This window comes from Panthera pardus, unplaced genomic scaffold (genome assembly GCF_024362965.1).
Source record: "Panthera pardus isolate Hobbes unplaced genomic scaffold, ASM2436296v1 HiC_scaffold_16, whole genome shotgun sequence".
Lineage (NCBI taxonomy): Eukaryota > Metazoa > Chordata > Mammalia > Carnivora > Felidae > Panthera > Panthera pardus.
The window spans coordinates 128374749-128395551 of record NW_026526721.1 but is presented as its reverse complement, the minus strand read 5'-3'; the positions used below and the strand labels follow the sequence as shown (position 1 = coordinate 128395551).

The 20803-nt window shown below is 43.4% G+C and overlaps 1 protein-coding gene across 5 annotated transcripts in view; it reads left to right on the top strand.

Moving 5' to 3' along the window:
• TMEM108 (transmembrane protein 108) overlaps nucleotides 1-20803 on the top strand; it is a 364334-nt gene that overhangs the window by 329173 nt on the left and 14358 nt on the right. For all 5 annotated transcript variants that reach the window (XM_053903803.1, XM_019436674.2, XM_019436647.2 and 2 more), the window contains one exon: nucleotides 18714-20141. In XM_053903803.1, coding sequence (XP_053759778.1) covers nucleotides 18714-20141 — 1428 coding nt within the window. The remainder of the gene's footprint in view (nucleotides 1-18713; nucleotides 20142-20803) is intronic.

The window sequence follows — 20803 nt, the reverse complement described above, 5'->3', positions numbered from 1 at the left end:
TTCAGATAGGACACCCAGTAAATATATGCTGAATGAATTAACTGAATGAGAGGAAGATGAGGTGGTTATAAGGGGTTTGTCAAATGTTCAGCCAACAGGATTAGATGCCTTCAATCATCAGCGTATATTATTGTGTAGGAGGAATAGATTTTTTTGGTGTATTATTTTTTTTATTTTAATTCCAGTATAGTTAACATACATTGTTATGTATAGTGATTCAACAATTCTATATATCATTACTCAGTACTCTTCATGATTAAGTTTACTCTTAATCCCCTTAACCTATTTCATCCATCCCCTACACCCACCTCACCTCTGATATGGTTTTTTTTAATTTTTCATTTATTTTATTTTTTTATTTTTTATTTGCTTTTATATATTTTTATTTTATCTATTTTTTATTTAAAATTTTTCTTTAATTAAGTAGATTCCATGCCCAGTGTGGGACCCTGAGGTCGAGTCACATGGTCTACCAACTGAGCCAGGCTGATATGCTTTATTTTAAATGAGTACCCTCAGTTAGTTTTTTTTTTTCAAAAAGAACATTTTTTCCTTGAAACATGTTTCAGAATAAATGGTTCTAAAAGATATATAAACCATTCAATCTAAGAAACATTCCATCCATTCCATTCCATTATGCTATGGCAATATACAAAGAAATAATGTTTCCTCCCATCCTTCAGGGAGTTATGGTTGAGCAGGAGGACCTTGTGGTAATGTGGCTATCCCTGAAGCCAGACTGCCAAGATTCAAACCCCTTACTTATATATATATGTATGTATATGTATAAGTATATGTATATACTTATATACACACACATACATATATACATGAATATATACACATATATGTGTGTGTGTATAAAAAAAATAAAATCCATCCAACAATACACATTTTCTTCAAGTACACACAAAAGAATCCACATAAAAAGAGATATAACAAATATTACAAATGTAAGAAGACTGAAATCAGGTGTACATAGGTGGCTCAGTTGGTTAAGCACCCAACTCTTGATTTCAGCTCAGGTCATGATCTCACAGTTCATGAGATCAAGCCCCATGGCCAGCTCTGCACTGACATGGCAGAGCATGCTTGGGATTCTCTCCCTCTTCCTTTGCCTCTCCCCCGTGCTCTTTCTCTCTCTAAAAATAAGTAAATTAATTTTTAGAAAAAGACTGAAATCATGCCAAATATATTTTTCAACCAAAATGGTATAAAACTAAAGATCAACAATAAACGAAAGCTGGAAAATCTACACTGTAAATATTAAATATTTAATGTGTAAATATTAACACACTACTGCACAAGCAGTGGACCAAATAAGAAATCAAAGGTCAAATCAAAATATGTCTCAAAACAAAAGAAAAAGAAAACACAATATTCCAAAATCTACAGTGTGCAGCAAAAGGAGATGTTAGAGTGAAATTTATGCTATAAATGCTTGTATCAAGGGAAAAAGTTTAAATAATATTATACCATAAGGAACTAGAAAAAAGACAGCTGAAATTTAGTAGAGGAAATAATAACAAAGAAAAATCAGAAATAAATAAAATAGAGACTAGAATAAACAATAACATAACACTGAAAATAATGACCAAGTTTTCCATAAAAATAAATAAAATTGGCAATGCTTTTACTCCATTAAAGGAAAAAGAGAGAGAAGGGTCAAAACCTAAAATGAGAAATGGAAGAGAAAACAATACAACAGATAACCACAGAAATACATAGTGTGATAACAGATTACTATAAAAATTAGATACTAACAAATCAGATAACTTAGAAAAAGAAACCAGATAATTCCTAGAAATGCCCGTTATCTTGATTGAATCATGAATTTTGAATCCAAGAAATAGGAAATCTTCTTAGACCAATAACAAGAATGAAAGTTGAATTAGCAAACAAAAATCTCCCAGCACAGAAAAGCCCAAGAGCACATGCTTTCACTAGTGAATTCTACTAAACATTTTTAAAAAATATTTAATGACAGTTTTGGTCAAAATCTTACCAAGAATGAAATAGAGGAAACACATTCAAAATCATTCCGTGAGGCCAGTACTCCCATCATACCCAAAGCAGGATAATAACAATACAAGAACAAAAAGCCTAGTTTGCCTGATATGAGTATTGCTACTCTGGCTTTCTGTGGACATCCATATGCATGATAAATGTTTCTCCACCACCTCACTTTCAATCTGCAGGTTTCTTTAGGTCTAAAATTAGTCTCTTATAGGTAGCATATAGATGAGTCTTGGTTTTGTTTTTTGTTTTGTTTTGGTTTTTTTAATCCATTCTGACACCCTATATCTTTTGATTGGAGCATTTAGTCCATTTACAGTCAAAGTAATTATTGATAGATATGTATTGCCATTTTATTATTTGTTTCTGAAGATTTTCTCTAATCCTTTCTTGTCTTTGTCACTTTTGCACTGAAAAGTTCCCTTTGATATTTTTTGCAGGGCTGGTTTAGTGGTCATGAAATCCTTTAGTGTTTTTTGTCTGGGAAACTCTTTATCTCTCCTTCTATTCTGAATGATAGCCTTACTGGATGGAGTATTCTTGGCTGCAGATTTTACCCCTTCAGAACTTGAAAATATGCCACTCCTTTCTGGCTTGCCAAGTTTCTTTTTTTTTCCCCTCCCAAGTTTCTATTGAGAAATCTCCAGCTAGCCTTATGGGTTTTCCTTTGTAAGTTAGGGATTTCTTTCGTCTTGCTGCTTTTAAGATTTTTCCTTTGTCATTGTATATTGCAAATGTAATTATAATGTCTTGATTTGGCTTGCTTTTGTTGATTTTGATGGGAGTTTTCTGTGCCTCCCCGGATCTGGATGTCTGTTTCCTTCCCCAGATTAGGGAAGTTTTCTGGTGTTATTTTTTAAAATAAATTTTCTGCCCCCTTTTCTCTCCCTTCTTCTGGGACTCCTATAATATGTGTGTTATTATGTTTGATGGAGTCACTAAGTTCCCTAAATCTATTCTCATTTTGCATAATTCTTTCTGTCTTTTCTTTGGTTTCATTATTTTCCATTAGTTTGTCGTCTAGGCCACTAATTCATTCCTCTGCTTCTTCCAGCCTGCTTTTCATTACATCAAGCCTGTTTCCAATCACATTTATTGCACTCTTCATCTCTGATTGATTCTTTTTTTAACTCTTTTATCTCTGTGGTAAGGGTCACATTGATGTTGTCTTTTCTCAAGCCCAGTGAGTATCTTTACAATTGTTGCTTTAAATTCTCCATCAGGTATATTATTTATCTCTGTTCTGCTTAGACCTCTAGCCATGGCCTTATCTTGTTCTTTCATTTGGGATAAATTCCTCCATCTTGACACTTTGTCTAAGTCTATGCATTCTGTCTGTTAGAAAAGTCAGTTATGTCTCCTGCTTCTGACAGTTATGGCCCTATAAAGAAGAGATGATGTAGTGCTCAGGATCTGGTGCTTCAGGGAATGTCTCTGGTGTATGTTGCATGTACTCTGCTATTGTATTTTGCTGCTGTATCCTTCAGGCCAGTTGTCTGCAGAGGTTCTTCTTGCCTGCTATGGGCAGTGTTTGGTGCCTGGCCTGAATGTGGCAAGTTTTATCTCTAGGTGTGCTCTGGTTTGCTTTTGAAATGAAACCTGACACCAATGCCACCAGAACTGAGACCCTGTACAACTAACTCTCTGATTAGGCGACATAGTTGGGCAGGGGTTTGTGCTGGTCTTCTAGGGGCAGGGTCTGCCATGCTGTGACTAAGGCAAGCTTGACTGAGAAGGGCAGTCCCACCAAAGCATGGTGGGTGGGGCTTGATATAAGCAAATTAAGCAGCCAGTGTTGGTGCTGTGCTGCTTCCCACAGGTGGCTCTGTGTTTATGCAGAGGGGCAGGGGAGGGAAATGGCCCTAGCCAGCTCTCCTGTTCCCAGAGAGACATCTACATGAATGCTGCCTCCCAGGATTGCTCTCCAAGATGATCTCCAAGGTAATCTCCCCACTATGCCCCAGGTGTTTTTCAGATTGCTGTTTCTTTACTGTCTGCCCCTGGGTTGTTTGCCTGCCTTCTCTCCAGGAGCAGGGCAGTGCCCTCTGGGCTCTTTTCCAGCCAAGCCTCCTGACCTTTAAAACTCCAGATTTTAAGACCCACTGGTTAGAGAACTCATGAAATTCAGCCCCTCTCGTTTTCCAATGGCTTTGAGGAAACATTCTCCTTGTCCATTCCCCTGTGTGCACCTCTCTCCTTGCCTTGCCTCGCCTCACCTCACCTCTCCTCTCTCTCTCTCTCTCTCCCCCTTCTCCATAACCATTGCTCCCTCCCCTCCACAACACACATGATCCATTTTTCTCCTAAACTACATCTCCACACTTCCTTCCTTCTTCAGTGTGGTCTCTTCTCTCCCTTTAGTTGTGGAATTTGTTCTTTCAGTCTTCAGTACAATTTCTGGGGTATTTAGGATGATTTGATAGTTATCTAATGTGTTCCTGGAACAAACCTAGGGTCCTCCTACTCCACTGCCATCTTCCCCTCCTCAAATTTGGGTGAGACTGATATTTTTAAATTGAATTTGAAAATACTTATTCTCTCAAAGGGCTTCCAGGATAATGAAAAGATGTCAGAAATACACAATGACAAAAATACAGATCTTACATATCATTTAGAGTGACAACCATGGTTACAATGACTAGGACCAGGAAAGAGGTACACCAAGAGAGGGTATCTAAAAGTGGTGAATCTTTAAGGGAATATTAAGTGAGATGGAAGAAATATATGGTTAAGACACAGGACATAACGGGTAATATATGAGTAAGACATAGGAAAAGAATGACAAGGGGGGGGGAATCATCCTCCTCCTCCTTATCAGCATTGATTGGATACTATATGTTGCAGATATTATTCCCAGAAAGCATACTATGAGCTGTAAATTTGCATACTGGATGTTTTTTGGAAGTGTTCCCAGAATCGATACCTTTAGTAGAGTAAAGGAAGCAGTATTGGGCAGGGGGAGAAGTTGGCTGTGATGCAGTCACACCAAAATCCTCAACCAACCCTATGGGGAACTCTGGAGCTGGAGTGGCCCTTTACACTTGTCCCAAATTGAAGCAAGGAGATTAGTCCTTTTAATAACAGGATCCGGTCATTGGATGCAAGTTTCCCAGGAAGGGGGTATATCCATGAACAAGGCAGCTCTGTCAACTGAGAGCAATTCCCAAAGAGAAACTCAGCTGTGTGCCATCAGCTGCCAATACTCCTAGTAGCTATAGAATAAGGACCTCCTTACTGGGGGTGGAAGGAGGAATCTAGATGGCAAGCAACATTGTCCACTGCACCAACTTAGTACAAAATCTTGAGAACTAATGAAAGAACATTATGGTGAATAGAAAGCACCAGACAGAATCCCAACATAGCCACCTTGCCTGGGAAATTGATACAAGGCCATACAACTAATGAGTGAATTTATACCTAGTCCCAGTGTCTGTTTTCTCCCCATATCTCTCCATGAAAGAGAAGAGGGAGGAGAAGGATAGAACTTAAGCACCATTTATTACAAAGAGTCCTATTCCTAGGTCTGTAGGATTTAAACAGTGTGTTCTAGATTTTAAAAGAAATTTGAGTCACATTTGGTTGGGGAGGACACCACTTACCTATGTGCCTCAGTACCTGTTGTGGGAGCTGTGGCTAGAGTAAGGGAAGAACAGCTAACCAAATTTGGGGCAAGGAACCACCTCCCATCTTCCCCATGTCTAGGAGGTAGGGGCAGCTACCTTAGGCTACTGAAGAAGATGTCTACAAAAAACAACATTCTGGAGTTGGGCTGGGGTGGTGGTCCCCATGTCACCCTAGGCTCAGCCTGGGAGTAGAACATTTCAGGATGTGCTTCAGGTTTGATTCTGATCTTATTTTCTTTGGTTCAAGTCAGAGGCAGTGTTTGAACTGTGTGCTATGTATTCATCTTGGCTCCCCCTTGAATGTGTGACTTTGAGTAAGTCTTTTAACATCTCTGAAACTTGGCTTTAGGGAATGAAACCCACCTCTTATAAAATATGAGTATTAATTGGGTTTTTAGGAGTAAAATACCTTCAAACATAATTTGATATTTAATAAATGTGTGTTCTGATTCTGAACATAAGCACACTGTAAAATATAAAGTGCTGAAGTGTTTTCTACCCATGGATAAATTCTGAAAAAATTCCTTTTCAGAATTTGCCAGAATTTTCTCTACCAATATGCATTTTAGTGCCCATGATGGGGAATGAGGTAATAGCAGCCATCCCCATGGCTGAGATCAGGATGCCAGTTTATCTAGAAAACACAAAGCTACCCTCAGCTTAGCCCTCAATAAATGTTTGTTGAATATATGAATGAAGAAATGAATGAATGGTGGAATGGTAGTAAGAGAATTCAGATTTCTCCTCTTCCAGGAAGACTTGCTGGGTTCCTCTGCCTTTCATGGGTTCCCTGCCAAGCTAGTGTACATCAAATCTGTTACATCCCACATAGTCTTGAATTACAGACTATCTTCCATTGTTCTTTCCTTGTTCTGTATATGTTGTTCTTGTCTCCTTGGTTTGACATGCACAAGATGATTTTATTAGTTTTTCCTCCAGAAAGCTACCTCTAAGTCCACACTGAATTGTTTAAGTACCTAAATCCATAGATTTCTACTCCAACAGAGAAGAATAAAGAGGTGGAGGGTAGGTACCCTTGTAGTCACATGGATTAAGGTTTGTTCTTTTCTCCCTCATAGGGTTTTATGATAACTGAGTAAGATAATAAATAAAAATCACCTAGTAGAGTGCCTGGCACATAGTAGTTTCTCAATAAGTGGAAATCTAAAATTAGTGAATAGTTATCAGTATTGGGGAGGAGGGACGAGCAGGGAGGGAGCAAAGCTTTAATCCCCAAGCACGCACAGCCTGGAGGGCTGACTCAGAATTCAATTGTGAAATCTAGCTCATGCCCAAAACCTAAATTATACCTTCGAGTATGGGCATTCTGCCTTGAAATGGGAAATTAGGCAATTTCACAAGAATGCACAGCTGTGTTGCCTGAGCCGTTTTGTTCCAGGCAAACTGGAACAGGCAGTGAACTTTGGCAAATGATGAGAGCCGTACCAGACAGTCTGTAGCCAGCCCCATCAGGGAACCAGGAGAATACCAAGCAGCCTTGCACAATACTAGTGGAGAAGTTGCAGGAGCTCAGGAGCAGGCAAGCCAATGTGCCAGAGAGAGCAGACACCCTTCTTTGATGTCAGCCTCTCCACTCAGCCCACCCCTTCCCCTCAGACTTGCCACTGTCCCTGCTGGCCTCCCATTTTCCTCTTAGTAAACAGCAAGCTCTTTGTGAAGAGGAGTGGGTGCTGAGAGATAATGCTTCAGACAAGCCCCAGAGGATGTCAGGTCAAAAACCCCAATGCTCTTTTTAGGTAAATGATTCTCAGGCATGATCAGGCCCAAACTTTGTGCCTTTTCTTCTTGCTTTTGAGAATTTAAAGCTGAGGGTAGACAGATACTTAGTGACCTTGCCTATCTGACAAGGTCCCCAGAACTATCTAAGGGGCTCCTTAGGAGTTCCAAAGATTCTCTTATGCTCATTGAGAAGCCCACTGGCCAAGACCCCAAGCTGTGGGACTTCAGGCCCTGGAGGAGTCATTTTATTGGGTTTATAGGAGCCAAGCATCTAGAGACTCTATGGGCTTCACAGGGCTGGCTCCCCTGTCAGCTGGCCCTCAACATAAGTCATAAGTCCTTCTGTTCATCCTACTTCTTTATTGCTGTCATCAAAACCTACCCAGGGGCACCTGGGTGGCTCTAGCTAAGTGTCCGGCTTTGGCTCAGGTCATGATCTCACAGTTCACGGGTTCAAACCCCGCATCGGACTCTGCGCAGACAGTGCAGAGCCTGCTTGGGATTCTCTCTCTTGTGTGCGTGCGCGCCTGTCTCACTCTCTCTCTCTCTCTCTCTCTCTCTCTCTGCCCCTCCCCAACTTGAACTTTCTCATTCTCTCAAACTAAATAAATAAAAGGTTAAAAAACAAAAACAAAAAACCTGCCCAGAGCACACACCTTCAACCAGGAAGCCAAAGCCAAGACATATCTCTGTAAAGCCCAATTCCTGGCACACACTTTCACACAACCCTTTAGAACTTTGGAAGAAACAAGGCTTATTTGCTTTTGTAATTAGGAATGGAACGTGCAGCAGTGGGCACAGTTGCGGAAGAGGATCTTAGGAGGATACATAGGATGTAGGTTCCGTCTCAGCCTTCTCCTGCCTCGCTCTGTCTTATGCGTTGCTGTGTTCATTTGAACTAGTTAATGTTAACCACAAAAACAAGCAAAGTAAAAGTGAGATAAATACACACATGAAGACACACGCAGGCTTTGTATAGCCACATCACAGGACTCACATTTTTTTTACTGCTTTCTTCCGTTGACATTGTCAACAAAGAAATAAACATCTATGATTTTGTTGTAAGCATTCAGCTGCAGATAACTCAAATGCATGAAATTAAGTATTCTTTTATTCCCACATTGTTCAGAAAACATTATTGTGTTCCTTGTACGAGTCAGACAGTGAGCTAAGTTCTGGGGCTCCAGATGCTCAAGAAGTTCACGGCCCCAGGGGAGTGACCTAAATGTAGTAGAAACTAAAACAACAGTTGCTACCTGTTGAATGCCACTACTGTGTGGACACTCTGTACCTCTTAGTCTCCTCTCCCACCTCTGAAAACACCCTGAAGTTAGGCATCATCATCCTTATTATATAGCTGGGGAAAACAAAGTTTAACTAATTTGCCTGAGGTTACACAACTAGGAAATTACAGAGCCAGAATTGATCCTAAATACCATTAACCCCACCACCACCACCACCACCAGTCCCATACCTTCCTACCACACCCTTGAATAAAGAACTCTGTAGGGAGAAGGGCCACAATATAAATGGGAACAGAGTGCCCTGGGAGTACTGCACAGGGAGCCATCATTTCTGACCAGAAATACTGAAGGGCCTTGATCTTGTCAAGACAAGTTGACAGCCAAGTTTGGTTTTTAGAGACTGATACATTATCACATAGCAGGAAGGGGGTATGGGTAGAAATTTTGAATGAGGTTAGAAGTATCCATATCCAACACCTTATATGGCTTCCATGGTTAAATGGTAAGGCAATCTAGCCCCATAGTAATGATAAATAAGCTTTGGTTTTCATGCAACCTGCTTCTTGGGTCAAGGAAGTTGTGACTATATTAAGTGAGTGGCATTTACCCTGACCCCTCAGTTGGATTTTGAACAGATTTAAAAACTATGTGTTCAGGCTGTTGGTCTCTGTTTCACCTCCAAACTCTACACTTTGGATCTGAATGCAAATATTTAAAAAGCTGAGAATCAGAGGGAATATAGATAAATGTATCTGGCAATAGTCATGGAATCTTTTTTCCCCTTTCTCTTTCTTCAGGTAGGCTCCACAACATATTTAGCTAGGTTAAATCAGAATCTACCAACTAAGTTAAGAAAGATAGGAGGAGCTGGAAGCTGCCATTAGGGCGGCAGGGTGGGACTCAGTCTTTCCCCCTACACAGTGTTGTATCTGCATGCCCCCTTCTGTGGACACATGATCTTATACCAGGTTGCTGGGAAAGTTGCCTGCAAAGCTCCCTTCAACTATGTCCCCCTCCAGGACCCACATGGAACTTAAAAAAAATTTTTTTTTTAATTTCAGAGTAGTTTTAAACATACAGAAAAGTTGCAAGAGTAGAACAGAGAATTCCTATATACACTGCACTCGGTTTTCTGTTAGTAACATCTTATATTACTATAGTACATTTGTCACAATTAATGAAATGATAATATTATTATTAACTGAAGTCCAGACTTTATTCACATTTTCTTCATTTTTCCCTAATGTCCTTTTTCTGTTTCAGGACTCTATCCAGGATATCACATCACATTGTCTCGTTCGGCACCTTTTGCCTATGATAATTTCTCAGACTTTCCTTGTTTTTGATGACCTTTACAATTTTGAGGTGTATCAATCAGATACTTTGTATACTGTCCCTCAATTTAGATTTTTCATATGTTTTTCTTATCATTAGAGTGGGTGTATAGGGGAAGGAAAACTACAGAGGTAAAGTACTATGTTCATGTCAAGGGTACATACTGTCGCCATGACTTTATCTCTGTTGATGTTAACCTTCATCGCCTGGCTGAGGTAGTATTTGTCAGGTTCTTCTATTGTAAAGCTGGAACATTTTTTATTAGCCTTTTCCTTTTAGTTTGGGAGAGTACAAGCCAGTCGGGGCTGTATTTGTGTTCTTTCCCATGATGTCAGTGATATGTTCCCTGAATATTAATGATCCGTTATTTTATTAGAAGCTGAGTTGACCTTTTCATCCATCTAATTCTGACTCTTATTTTTGTTTATTTGAGGGAAGTCTTTGAGAGAATGTCTTTGGTGTATGGGTTTATGCCCCTATCATAGCTGATTTTCTTCCCTTCTAAAATTGTAGCTCCTTGAAGGAAATAGTCATATTCTCCAATCTGTGGCCACCATATACTGGCCTCCAGCTGTATTCCATCTGTCTCCCTGAGCCACAAAGTGCATGGTGGACCAAGAAGCTCCATGGCACTCCTAGGCTGCCATGTTCCTTTCTTCCTTTGGGGGAACTTGTAGCCTAAATTGGAGAAATTGTGATGCTATAGAAAGAACCCAGAATTAAGATGTTTCCCTTTCCTTAAGTCTGAGCAAAAGAGAAGGAAAATAAGGGAACCCAAGTCAAAATCAGCATGTTGAGTTCCTGCACTTAAAAAAACAAACAAAAAATAACTCTGATGCGTAAGTTGAGAATTATCACTGAAAGAGCTCTAAGTTCACTTCTATATAGGTCGTATTCCAGTCACTATTGCTGCCTAACCAACCACCCCAAAACTTAGTGGCTTAAAACAAAAATAATAATTCATTTGGTTCATAAATCTGTGATTTGGACAGGGATCACTTGTCTCTGCTCCATCAAGATTTAGCTAGGGTGGATTGTCTGGGGCTGGGAAATCAGTCTTCAAGATAGCTTACTCCCATGGATAGCAAGTTGGTGCTGGTTGTTATCTCAAAAGTTCCACTGGGACTGAAGTCCAGGGGCCTCATTTCCTTTCCACGTGGACTCTTCAATGGACTACTCAGGCTTCCCCATAGCATGGTGGCTGGCTTCCAAGAGTAAGCACCCAAGAATAAGAACTAGGAAGAAGCCAAACCACCTTTTATGACCTAGCCTCAGAAGTCATGTGGCTTCACTTCAGCCACAGTCATAGCCCCAGTCAGATTCAAGGGGAGAGAACAAAGACCTCGCCTCTCCACTAGGAGTGCCAAGTCATGTTTAAGAAGAGTTGGGTGGGTTGGGATGTATTGTGGTGATTATTTTTGGAAAATACAAACTACCACAGCTGACTAGTGAGTAATTTAGGTTTCTTATCCTTCAACAAATATTTGTTGTAGCCACAGTGTTACACTAGATATGGAGATATAACATTGAACCAGACACAGTCTCTACCTTCTGGTAGCTTACAATTCTGACATGCAAATAGATAAGATGCTATTTCCATTCAAAAAGATAGGGGTTAGAATAGGTTAGGCTTAGAGATTACAGGCACACAAGGAGGGATACCTAAAAAGTCTTCAAGACCAAGGAAGAGTCCTAGGTGGAAAATGTTTGTACTAAGAGGAGCTGAATGACTAAGGCAAAAAAAGCTAAAGCTGAAGTTAGAAGGCAGCATAGTTGTCCTAAGTGTTGCTATCTTTGGGGAAAGTTTTATTTTTTAATTGTAGTCATCATAGTTGTTACTATTGTTGCGTCATTGCCTGTCTTCATAAAATGTTCTTCTGCTCATGTAGGGTATTTTCCTGGGCCAAAAATCTTTCCGTTCCTAGGGTCTCAAGCAGCCAAGATCAGAGAACCTACATTTAAATCCTGGTACTTCTACATGGTAGCTGTTTTGACTTTAAACAAATGAATTGACCATATGTTAGCATGGAGATTATAGGAGGACCCCGGCTGCAAATTCTTGCCTGTTTCCTGTTCCTAAGAGAGAATCAGTGCTGTGTATGCATGCACATATGTGTGTTCATATATGTATATAATATTTTCATTAGGAAGCTGTGTTATGTTACCTTCCCAGAGTTATAGCACAAGGAAATTCATGCTAGCTGGAGGCCACAGGTATGGCTACTACCTGGAAGGAGGGCAACAGCAAAGATTTGCACCCTAAACTCCCTGGTTTCATAAAGAAGCCACGGTCATAAGCATAAGTACCTCTTAAGAGCATTTGTCCAGCACACCCTAAAGGCAATGATGCATATTTATTTCTGAGGGAAATCATGGTCTGAGAAATGAGATTTCATGTTTGATCTTTAAAATAAAAGGGAACATTGAAGTTCAGAGGATGGAACACACTAGAATATCAGGACCAGTGATTTAAAGAGAGGATTGTGGGGGGCATCCAGGTGGCTCAGTTGGTTCAGCGTCCAATTCTTGATTTCAGCTCAAGTCATGATCCCTGGGTCATGGGATCAAGCCCCACTTGAGGTTCTGCACTGAGCATGAAGCCTGCTTAAGATTCTCTAACATTAAAAAAATTATTTAAAAAAAAAGCAGGGGGACACCTCAGTGGCTCAGTAGGTTAAGTGTCTGACTTCAGCTCAGGTCATGATCTCACAGTTCATGAGTTTGAGTCCCACATCAGGCTCTGTGCTGATAGCTCAGAACCTGGAGCCTGCTTCGGATTCTGGGTCTCCCTCTTTCTCTGCCCCTCCCCTGCTTGCACTTTCTTTCTCAAAAATAAATAAACACTCCTCTGCCCCCTCCCCTGCTTTCTCTCTATATAAAATAAAAAATATTTTAAAATATTTTTTAATTTTTAAATTATTTTTAATAAAAATTTTCAAAAAGCTTTATCATCTATAAAGTGAAGGAGTTAGATACCAGAGAGTCCTAACATCCCTTCCTACTAAAAGGTAATAATATTGAAATTAGAAAAGCCCATTTCCTAGCAAGAAGGTGTGTTCCTGCCCATGTTGAGAACAGAACTCCCTGATGATCAGACTTGGTATGCTGTGAATACACGTTCCTTTTGTTGTCAAAACATCAGATGCGGAAGCTAAATTCCTAAGTGTTCCAGTTGTTCATTGCTGCAAAACAAACTACCCCCAAAACAATGGCTTAATCATTTACTTTGTTCCCAAATGTTAGAGTTGACTGAGCTTACTGAGGCAGCTCTTACTTGGAGTGTCTTGTGTGATTGCAACCCAACAGTGGCTGGGGCCACAGTTGTCTCTAGGCTTCTTCACTGTCATGTCTGATGCCTAGCTGGGGCTGGAACACCTGGGACTCCTTAGGCCTTCCTCTCAATCTCCACGCAGTCTCTCCACAGTGGCCTGGAGGCCACTGGACTTCGTACATGGGTTCAAAGTCCCCCGAAAGAAACCTGCAGAATGTACATGACCTTTTCTGTCCTGATCTTGGAAGTCAGGTGCTATCACTTCTGCCCTGTTCTATTCGTCACAGGGGTCACAAAGGCCTACGTAGGGCCAAGGAGAGAGGAAACTGATCCTATCTCTTGGTGGGTAGAGTGTCCTTGAACTTGGAAAAGATGGGTGAGCTGCCCTCTTGCTTGGTGACAGGGGTGGCTCAGAAGACTTCTCAGACTCCTGATTCTATGATTCTGTCACAGAGTTTAAAGCAATGGGGAAAATGTCTGGCAGTAGAAATCTAGTTTAATGGGGAGGGAAACTCTACTTAGAAGATGAAGACATTTAAATTACAAGGAAAATGAAATAGAATTGTTTAGATGTGGAAGGGAATTTTTTTCCATGTAAGAAATGTGTGTGTGTGTGTGTGTGTGTGTGTGTGTGTGTGTGTGTGTGTGTAAGCAATTTTAAGACAAAACTACTTTAACAGCAGTATACATGATATGTCAAGATTGGAGAAGAGCAGAATTAAGGCCCTTTTATTGTACAACAACAAGTTTCCCTAGTTACTTACAGGATAAAGTTAATTGGCCATCTTATTAAAAACAACATCAAATCTGTCATATAGAGCCCTGAAAGAAAACAGGTAAGAGGGAAGAAAATCCAAAAGACCAATAATAGGAAATCAGTTCCCAAAAGATTGTGGATCATTGCTTTTGAATGTGCAGAGTAGCCTGATGGATGGGAGAAGGTGTGGTGCCAAGCAGATCCCTGAGTGAAAGTGTCTAAGAGTGTAGACTCTGGAGCCAAGGTGCCAGGTCAAATCACAGTTCACCATTCCCCACCTGTGTGAAAGTAGACAGGTTCCTGTACCTCTCTGTGCTGCTTTTCCCCCATTGCAACAGCGAACTAATGATAGTGTTTGTCTCATCAGGTTGTTATGAGAATTAAATATATCAGGAGAGGCTTAGCCCTTCAAGCAGTGCATAGTACATAAGAAGCACCTCAGTACATTCAATTAGCCATTTCTCTCTTCACCAACTCCCTCCTTGCCTTTCCGGATGCAAATATCATGCCTAATATGCACTGTGGGCAGCCAACCAAATAAACATAAGAGAGAGGACTTTTCCTTTCCTTGGGCCCTGAGATCATGTATACATTGGACTTCTAGGTAGGAGGAGGCCTTCCTGTGACATCTGGTCACCCATCAGTCTGTGAGTTTCCACTCCCCACACTTGTCCTTATTCCAAGATACTTTAAAAATCAGTTCCACATTTAAAGCATGTCAGGCTAGATTTTAGTTTTAGTCTCTCTCACATATTTGGAATTAGAGCCTCCAGAGGCTATTATGCATAATCTATGCAAATGATATTCAAAGAAGCGGTAGCCCCAGATTGTAGGGAGAGGAGTGAGCAGACCAACACAAAGGGACTTGAATGAAAATTTGCATCTGTTAGGGGAGCCCCAGGTTGAAGGCCTTGCACAGTTATTGTGACATTGTGTGCCCTTCCATTAAGTTATTAACCTTTTATGTCAAGGAAGAGAGGTAAAGTCACGTCTTATTTTCTTAGTGAAGGTAACAGTGGAGGTTGAAGGAGGTGTTTGGGCAGTGCAACATTGTAGCAATTTTTATGACACAAATGAAAGTTGCTTTGAAATAATGGCTGTGGTCCAGGCTGTGTCCCCAACCTGATGTGTGTTCTTGGACAAGTCACTTTGCTCCTTCCATTGCCTCTTCTGTGAAATGAAGAGATTTGATTAAGTTACCTCTTAGGGCCCCCTCTCACTGTGACAGCTAAATGTCATCCTTCAAATGAAAACTCTGTGCACCCAGGATGACAGTATCCATTCATTGCACCAAACAAAGTTTTACTCTAAAGTCTAAAGGTCTGAGAGGTAATTTAACAGTCCTCACAGAGAGAAAAATAACCTTACAGGACACTGATAACTTAAAAAAAAAAAAAAAAAGCAACAAAGGCAAACATTTACTTACACTGTAAGTCTTATAGCAAGAAATGATTGTAGTCATATTACTTCCCAGCCGGGGGGATTTTAGTCCCTGGAATGTTCCCAGTGGGAAAATCAGGAACATTTCTCTCCCCAAGTCTTTTAAAGACTAGGATGTGTTAACCCCTCTGCCTCTAGAGTGCTGCAGAAGTTCTGGAGGCCAGGGTGGCTCCTCTCCCACTCCCAGGCCTGTCACTGGGATCATTCAGGGTCTCTGAAAGCTTTGCACTGCCCTTGGTGCTGCTGCCAAAAGACTGCCATGTCCTTGGTCTCTGGTTTCTGATTGTCTCCAACACATCTGGTGTTCGACCCCAGGACTCCTCTGGGCCCTTAATTTTAATTCCAGCTGTCACTCCAGCCACCAGCTGGGCACAGACATTCCCTGATAGCCCCTCTGCCCAGGGCTTCTCTTATTCAGCCACATGGGCTGTGGGCCTCGTGCAGGAGTGAGGAAGTACAGAGGGATGAGCACCTGGGGAGCAGCCCTGGACCAGTGGAGACAGGAGCTGCTGGGTAAGTGAGTGCTCTTCTCACTCAGTTTGAGGTGCGGTCTACTCAGCCCCTCAGAGGTCCCCAGGAAATAGGAGTTGCTCACCATGATCAACTCATAACCTACGCTCAGATTGATTTTCTCTATTTAACTCATCTCAGACCCCCATGGTTGTCCCCTTGGATCACTTCCCAAAATAAGCTACTTTCACACAAGCCCTGGTCTCTCCCTTTCCTGTTTCTGAGATATCTGTAATGTAAGATAAGACACCTGTCTTAGCTCAGGCTGCTGTAACAAAGTATCACAGGCTGGGGTGCTTAAACAACACAAATTTATTTTCTTACAGTTCTAGAGGCTAGAAGACCAGGATCAAGGTACTGACAGGATTGGTTTCTGATAAGACCTCTCCCTTTGACTTGAAGATGGCCACCTTCTCACCGTGTCCTCACATGGCCTTTCCTCTGTGCACAATCATGTCTGCATCACTCTGTGTGTCTTAATCTCCTCTTGTGAAGACACCAGTCAAGTTGGATTAGGGACCACCCCTAATGGCCTCATTTAACTTAATAACCCCTTTTAAAGGCCCTGTCACCAAATACAGTGACATTCTGAGGTGCTAGGGGTTAGAGCTTCAACATATGAATTTGGGGGAAACAATTCAATCTTTAACACTTATATTGAACCAAGGAACTTATGAGTAAACTTATGAGGCTCATAAGGGAATGTCTCTCAAAACATCCGAGGTCAAGACCCCCAGCCATAAGAACAGTTTGTCCCTGTGGTGTTTGACTGCAAGAGAGGAGTTAGAAAAACCCTGAACCCATCAGAGCACCGTGGCACAGCAACTTCCTGTCAGCCGCTTCCTCCTCCTGCATCACTGGTGTGTCTGACCAGGAAAAGCAGGCATCTTAGACATAGTCGGTTTCATATACTGTGGCTACTGTGGGACTTTGAACATGTTAGTTAATCTACCTGAAATCTCAATTTCCTGCCCTGTCGAGTGGTTGTGAGGATTAAATCGAGCGTGAGAGATTGGGTCAGAGCAGGTGCTCTGTAAACAGTTTTTAGGATTGACTTGAACAAACAGAGCTTACAGTTGTTACATGGTTTAGGTCACCAATGAAAGTTTAGAAAAAAAAATATGTCGCTTAGGACAAACTGTTGGTCCTAGAGACTGTATGTGCTACAGTCCGTTCAATCTGCAGTCCCTTGGCCTCCTTCCACCTACTAATTTAGAAGTGCAGAGTACAGGGAGCAGGTCCATGCTCAGACTCTTCCCCACTCCACATAAGTCGGAGGTGGCCTCAGTGGTGATCCCGGGCCTCCTTTCAAAGGAATGCCAGGAGATGATCTCCCCTTCTGTTTCTGAAAGCTCACCAGGGCCCCTGTCTTCCCGTCAGCAGCTTTGCTGACTGTCCCACACATGCAGAAATCACTGCCGGGGCCCCTGTTTTGGCCATTTGTCTTGCTTGAATCTGGTGGGGGAGGGCAGCTTCCAGAGAGTTACCAGATAGTGACAGATCTCTACCATTGTCTGTGTGGCCAGCAGAGCTGAAGGAAGGGCATGAGAGTGACCAGGAGGGGTTTCATAAGAATAAGGAGGAGTTCACAGGTCAGAATCAGACCTTAGAAGTCTGTCAGGCCACACCTCAGCAGTGGAGACCAGTTCTTCTCAGCCCATGTATTCTATTGGGGTGACCAGTCTTCCAGTTTATAATCTGAACAGATCCTATGTCTCACATTTATATGTGGTGTGTTATTTGTAAAATGTGGCACACGCTATTATGATTCATAAAATCCACATACATTTAGAAGTATTTTTAAATTTATAGGTTTTTGTCCTTGTGCATTTTCTCAATGAGCCAAAAGCATACACGCTGATCATCATGCAAAACTCATGATTTTCTTTTAATGCTCAAAAGGCGTCCTCCTACTCAAAAGGCTGGGCATCACAAGTGATTTTCCACAGAGAGTTCAGCCACATGAACACCACAGGAAAAGCAGTTAACATTAATGAGAACCACAAAACCAGCTGGTGTTCACAGTGTGCATCTCTTTTAGGCTCTGTGCTAAGTGCTGTATGGGCACCAGATCTGGTCACCCTCTGGACCCTTGTCCCCCTCTGCCTGTTGCTCTTGTATGGCACTGAGATGTCGCTGCCTTGCTTTAGGATTGTTTGTGGATTTCTTTGAGCTCACCCAGAGCCAGAGACTGCCCTGTTCATTTTTTGTCCTCTGGAGAGGTCTAGAGACCCTCCCTACTTGCCTGGTGAGTGGGTCTGAAGAAAGAGAGCATTTCTGACCATTTCTGCCTTTGTCTAGTCCATAAATGGAAGATTCAGAAAGGGCATGAGAGTTGGTCAGCTCTGCTTATGTAAGCATTCCATATAGAGCTGCCAGCTTCCCTTTGATCAACCTGGCCTTGACCACCCTCTGGCTGCAGAGGGGTAGCAGACACTCAGAGGCCACAAGCCTTCTTCCTACACCCAGCCCAGCCTGTTCTCAGAAGCTGCTTTTGGGTGGAGGGCTGATGGCGTTTCACAGGCACTCAGCAAAGGATAGTCCTGACTAGCTTAGCTGCCTCTCCCCAACAGTGCTGGGTAGCACCTACCTAATAGACCTGCCCAACTTCACATGATCTTGTATCTGATGAGGGTCAGGATGGCAGTGTGGGCCTCCGGAATGCTCCCAACGTTTCCTTTGAGTTCCCAGAGCTTTACAGGTTCATGGGTAAGGAAGGTCCAGACTCTGAGCTATTCCCCAGGCATTTCACCTCTTCTCTCTGTCTTCCTCTCAAGGCTTCCTCCTGATCTTGGCACTGACCGAAGCACTGGTATTTGCCACCCAGGAACCATCTCCCAGAGAATCTCTTCAGGTCCTCCCCTCAGGCACCACCCCAGGCACCATGGTGACAGAATCCCTCAGCTCTACCAGACACTCATCCATGGCAACTGCACCCACTTCTGTGGTGACACTGACCCCCTATCCTGATGGACCCTCCTCACAGGCTGCAGCTCCCATGGCAATGACAGCACCCCATCCAGATGGACACCCTCCTACAAACACCATCTCCACCATTATGGCAACAGCAACCACCCCACATTCTGAAGGCCCACTGCCCACAGGGCCCCTTCCTACTGCCATGGCAACCACATCCTCCCCCTCAGAGGGCCGCCCCCAGGGAGAAGCTGCACCCACCATCCTGCTGACAAAGCCAACAGGAGCCAGCAGCCGTCCCACCACAGCACCCACCCGGGCTACCACGCGCAGGCCTCCCAGGCCCCCAGGCTCTTCCCGAAAGGGGGCCGGCAGTTCATCACGCTCTGTCCTGCCTGCACCCAGTGGCCACTCTGGGAGGAAGGAAGGCCAGCGGGGACGAAATCAGAGCTCCACACATCTGGGGCAGAAGCGGCCCCTAGGGAAGATCTTTCAGATCTACAAAGGCAACTTCACAGGGTCTGTAGAATCTGACCCCTCCACCCTCACCCCCAGGAACCCACTCTGGGGTTCTTCTTCCTCACCACAGCCCCAGACAGTGACCACAACCATGGCGCCCAGCAGGACCTCGTGGGCACCACCCACCAACCCCCTTGTGCCTGCAGAGGACAAGCCAGGCCTTAGCAGAGCAGATCAGGGGGGTGGTTCCACTTTCACCAGCCAAGGAGGGGAGCCGGACACCACAGTAGCCTCAGGTGCCCCTGCCAGCCCACAACCTGCCCCAGTGCCTTCTCAGCGCCCCCGCGGTGACCCACAGGATGGCCCCAGCCACAGTGACTCCTGGCTTACTGTCATCCCTGGCACCGACAGACCTCCATCTACCAGCTCTGGGGTCTTCACAGCCACCGCGGGGCCCACCCAGGCTGCCTTCAATGCCAGTGTCTCAGCCCCTTCCAAGGGGATTCCTCAGGGAACATCCTCAACCTCGCAGGCCCCAGCCCACCCCACCGGGGGCTCAGAAAGCACTGTTTTCCAAGCCAAGGAGGAGGCTACAGCCACCCCCACCATGACCAACAGGGTGCCCAGTCCTCTCTCCACAGTGGTGTCCACGGCCACAGGAAACTTCCTCAACCGCCTGGTTCCTGCTGGGACCTGGAAGCCTGGAACAGCAGGGAATATCTCCCATGTGGCTGAAGGGGACAAACCCCAGCACAGAGCCACCATCTGCCTGAGCAAGATGGACATCGCCTGGGTGATCCTGGCCATCAGTGTGCCCATCTCCTCCTGCTGTAAGTGCCTCACCCACTCCCTACTCCTCCCTCTCTCCCTCCTCTCCCTCTACCACATCATCTTGTCAGTCCCCAGAGTTCCTTTGCCCTAGAGTTGGACAGTCCCCACCCAGTAGGCTGCAAAACTTCCCAGAGTTACAGGAAACCAGGTGGCAGGACAAGAATCATGGGTTATCTCTACCCCTAGTCCTCTGCTCTGCCAGGCTATGGCTCAGATGCTAACTGATCATAAAGACAAAGCTCCCAAGAGTTGGGGAGAACCTTCCAAGTAGTCCAGTCTGACCGCATTTTTTAGAAAGGAACACCAAGCTAGAGAGGTCCCATGGCTCACTCAGGAGCCCAAAGTTAAGCGAGAGACAGACCTGGGAAGGGACTGTCTTCCCACCCAGTGCTCTTGTCATGACACCACCCTGCCACACTCACCCTGGAGGGCAGCCTGCTAATGGCTATAGTGACATGGCACCAAGACACCGTAGGTGAATGTTGGCACTTCTAAACGTACAACCTCCAAGTAGCAAAGCCTTCACCTTCCTCTCCCACTTCATATCCATCTTTCTGCCTGCCTTTTCTCCCATCCCTCATCTCTTCTCCTCCTCCTCTCTCTCTCTTTCTCCAAAAAAGAAGAAATGAAGCTTTGATCTTGCAGGGATTTCTATCAGCCT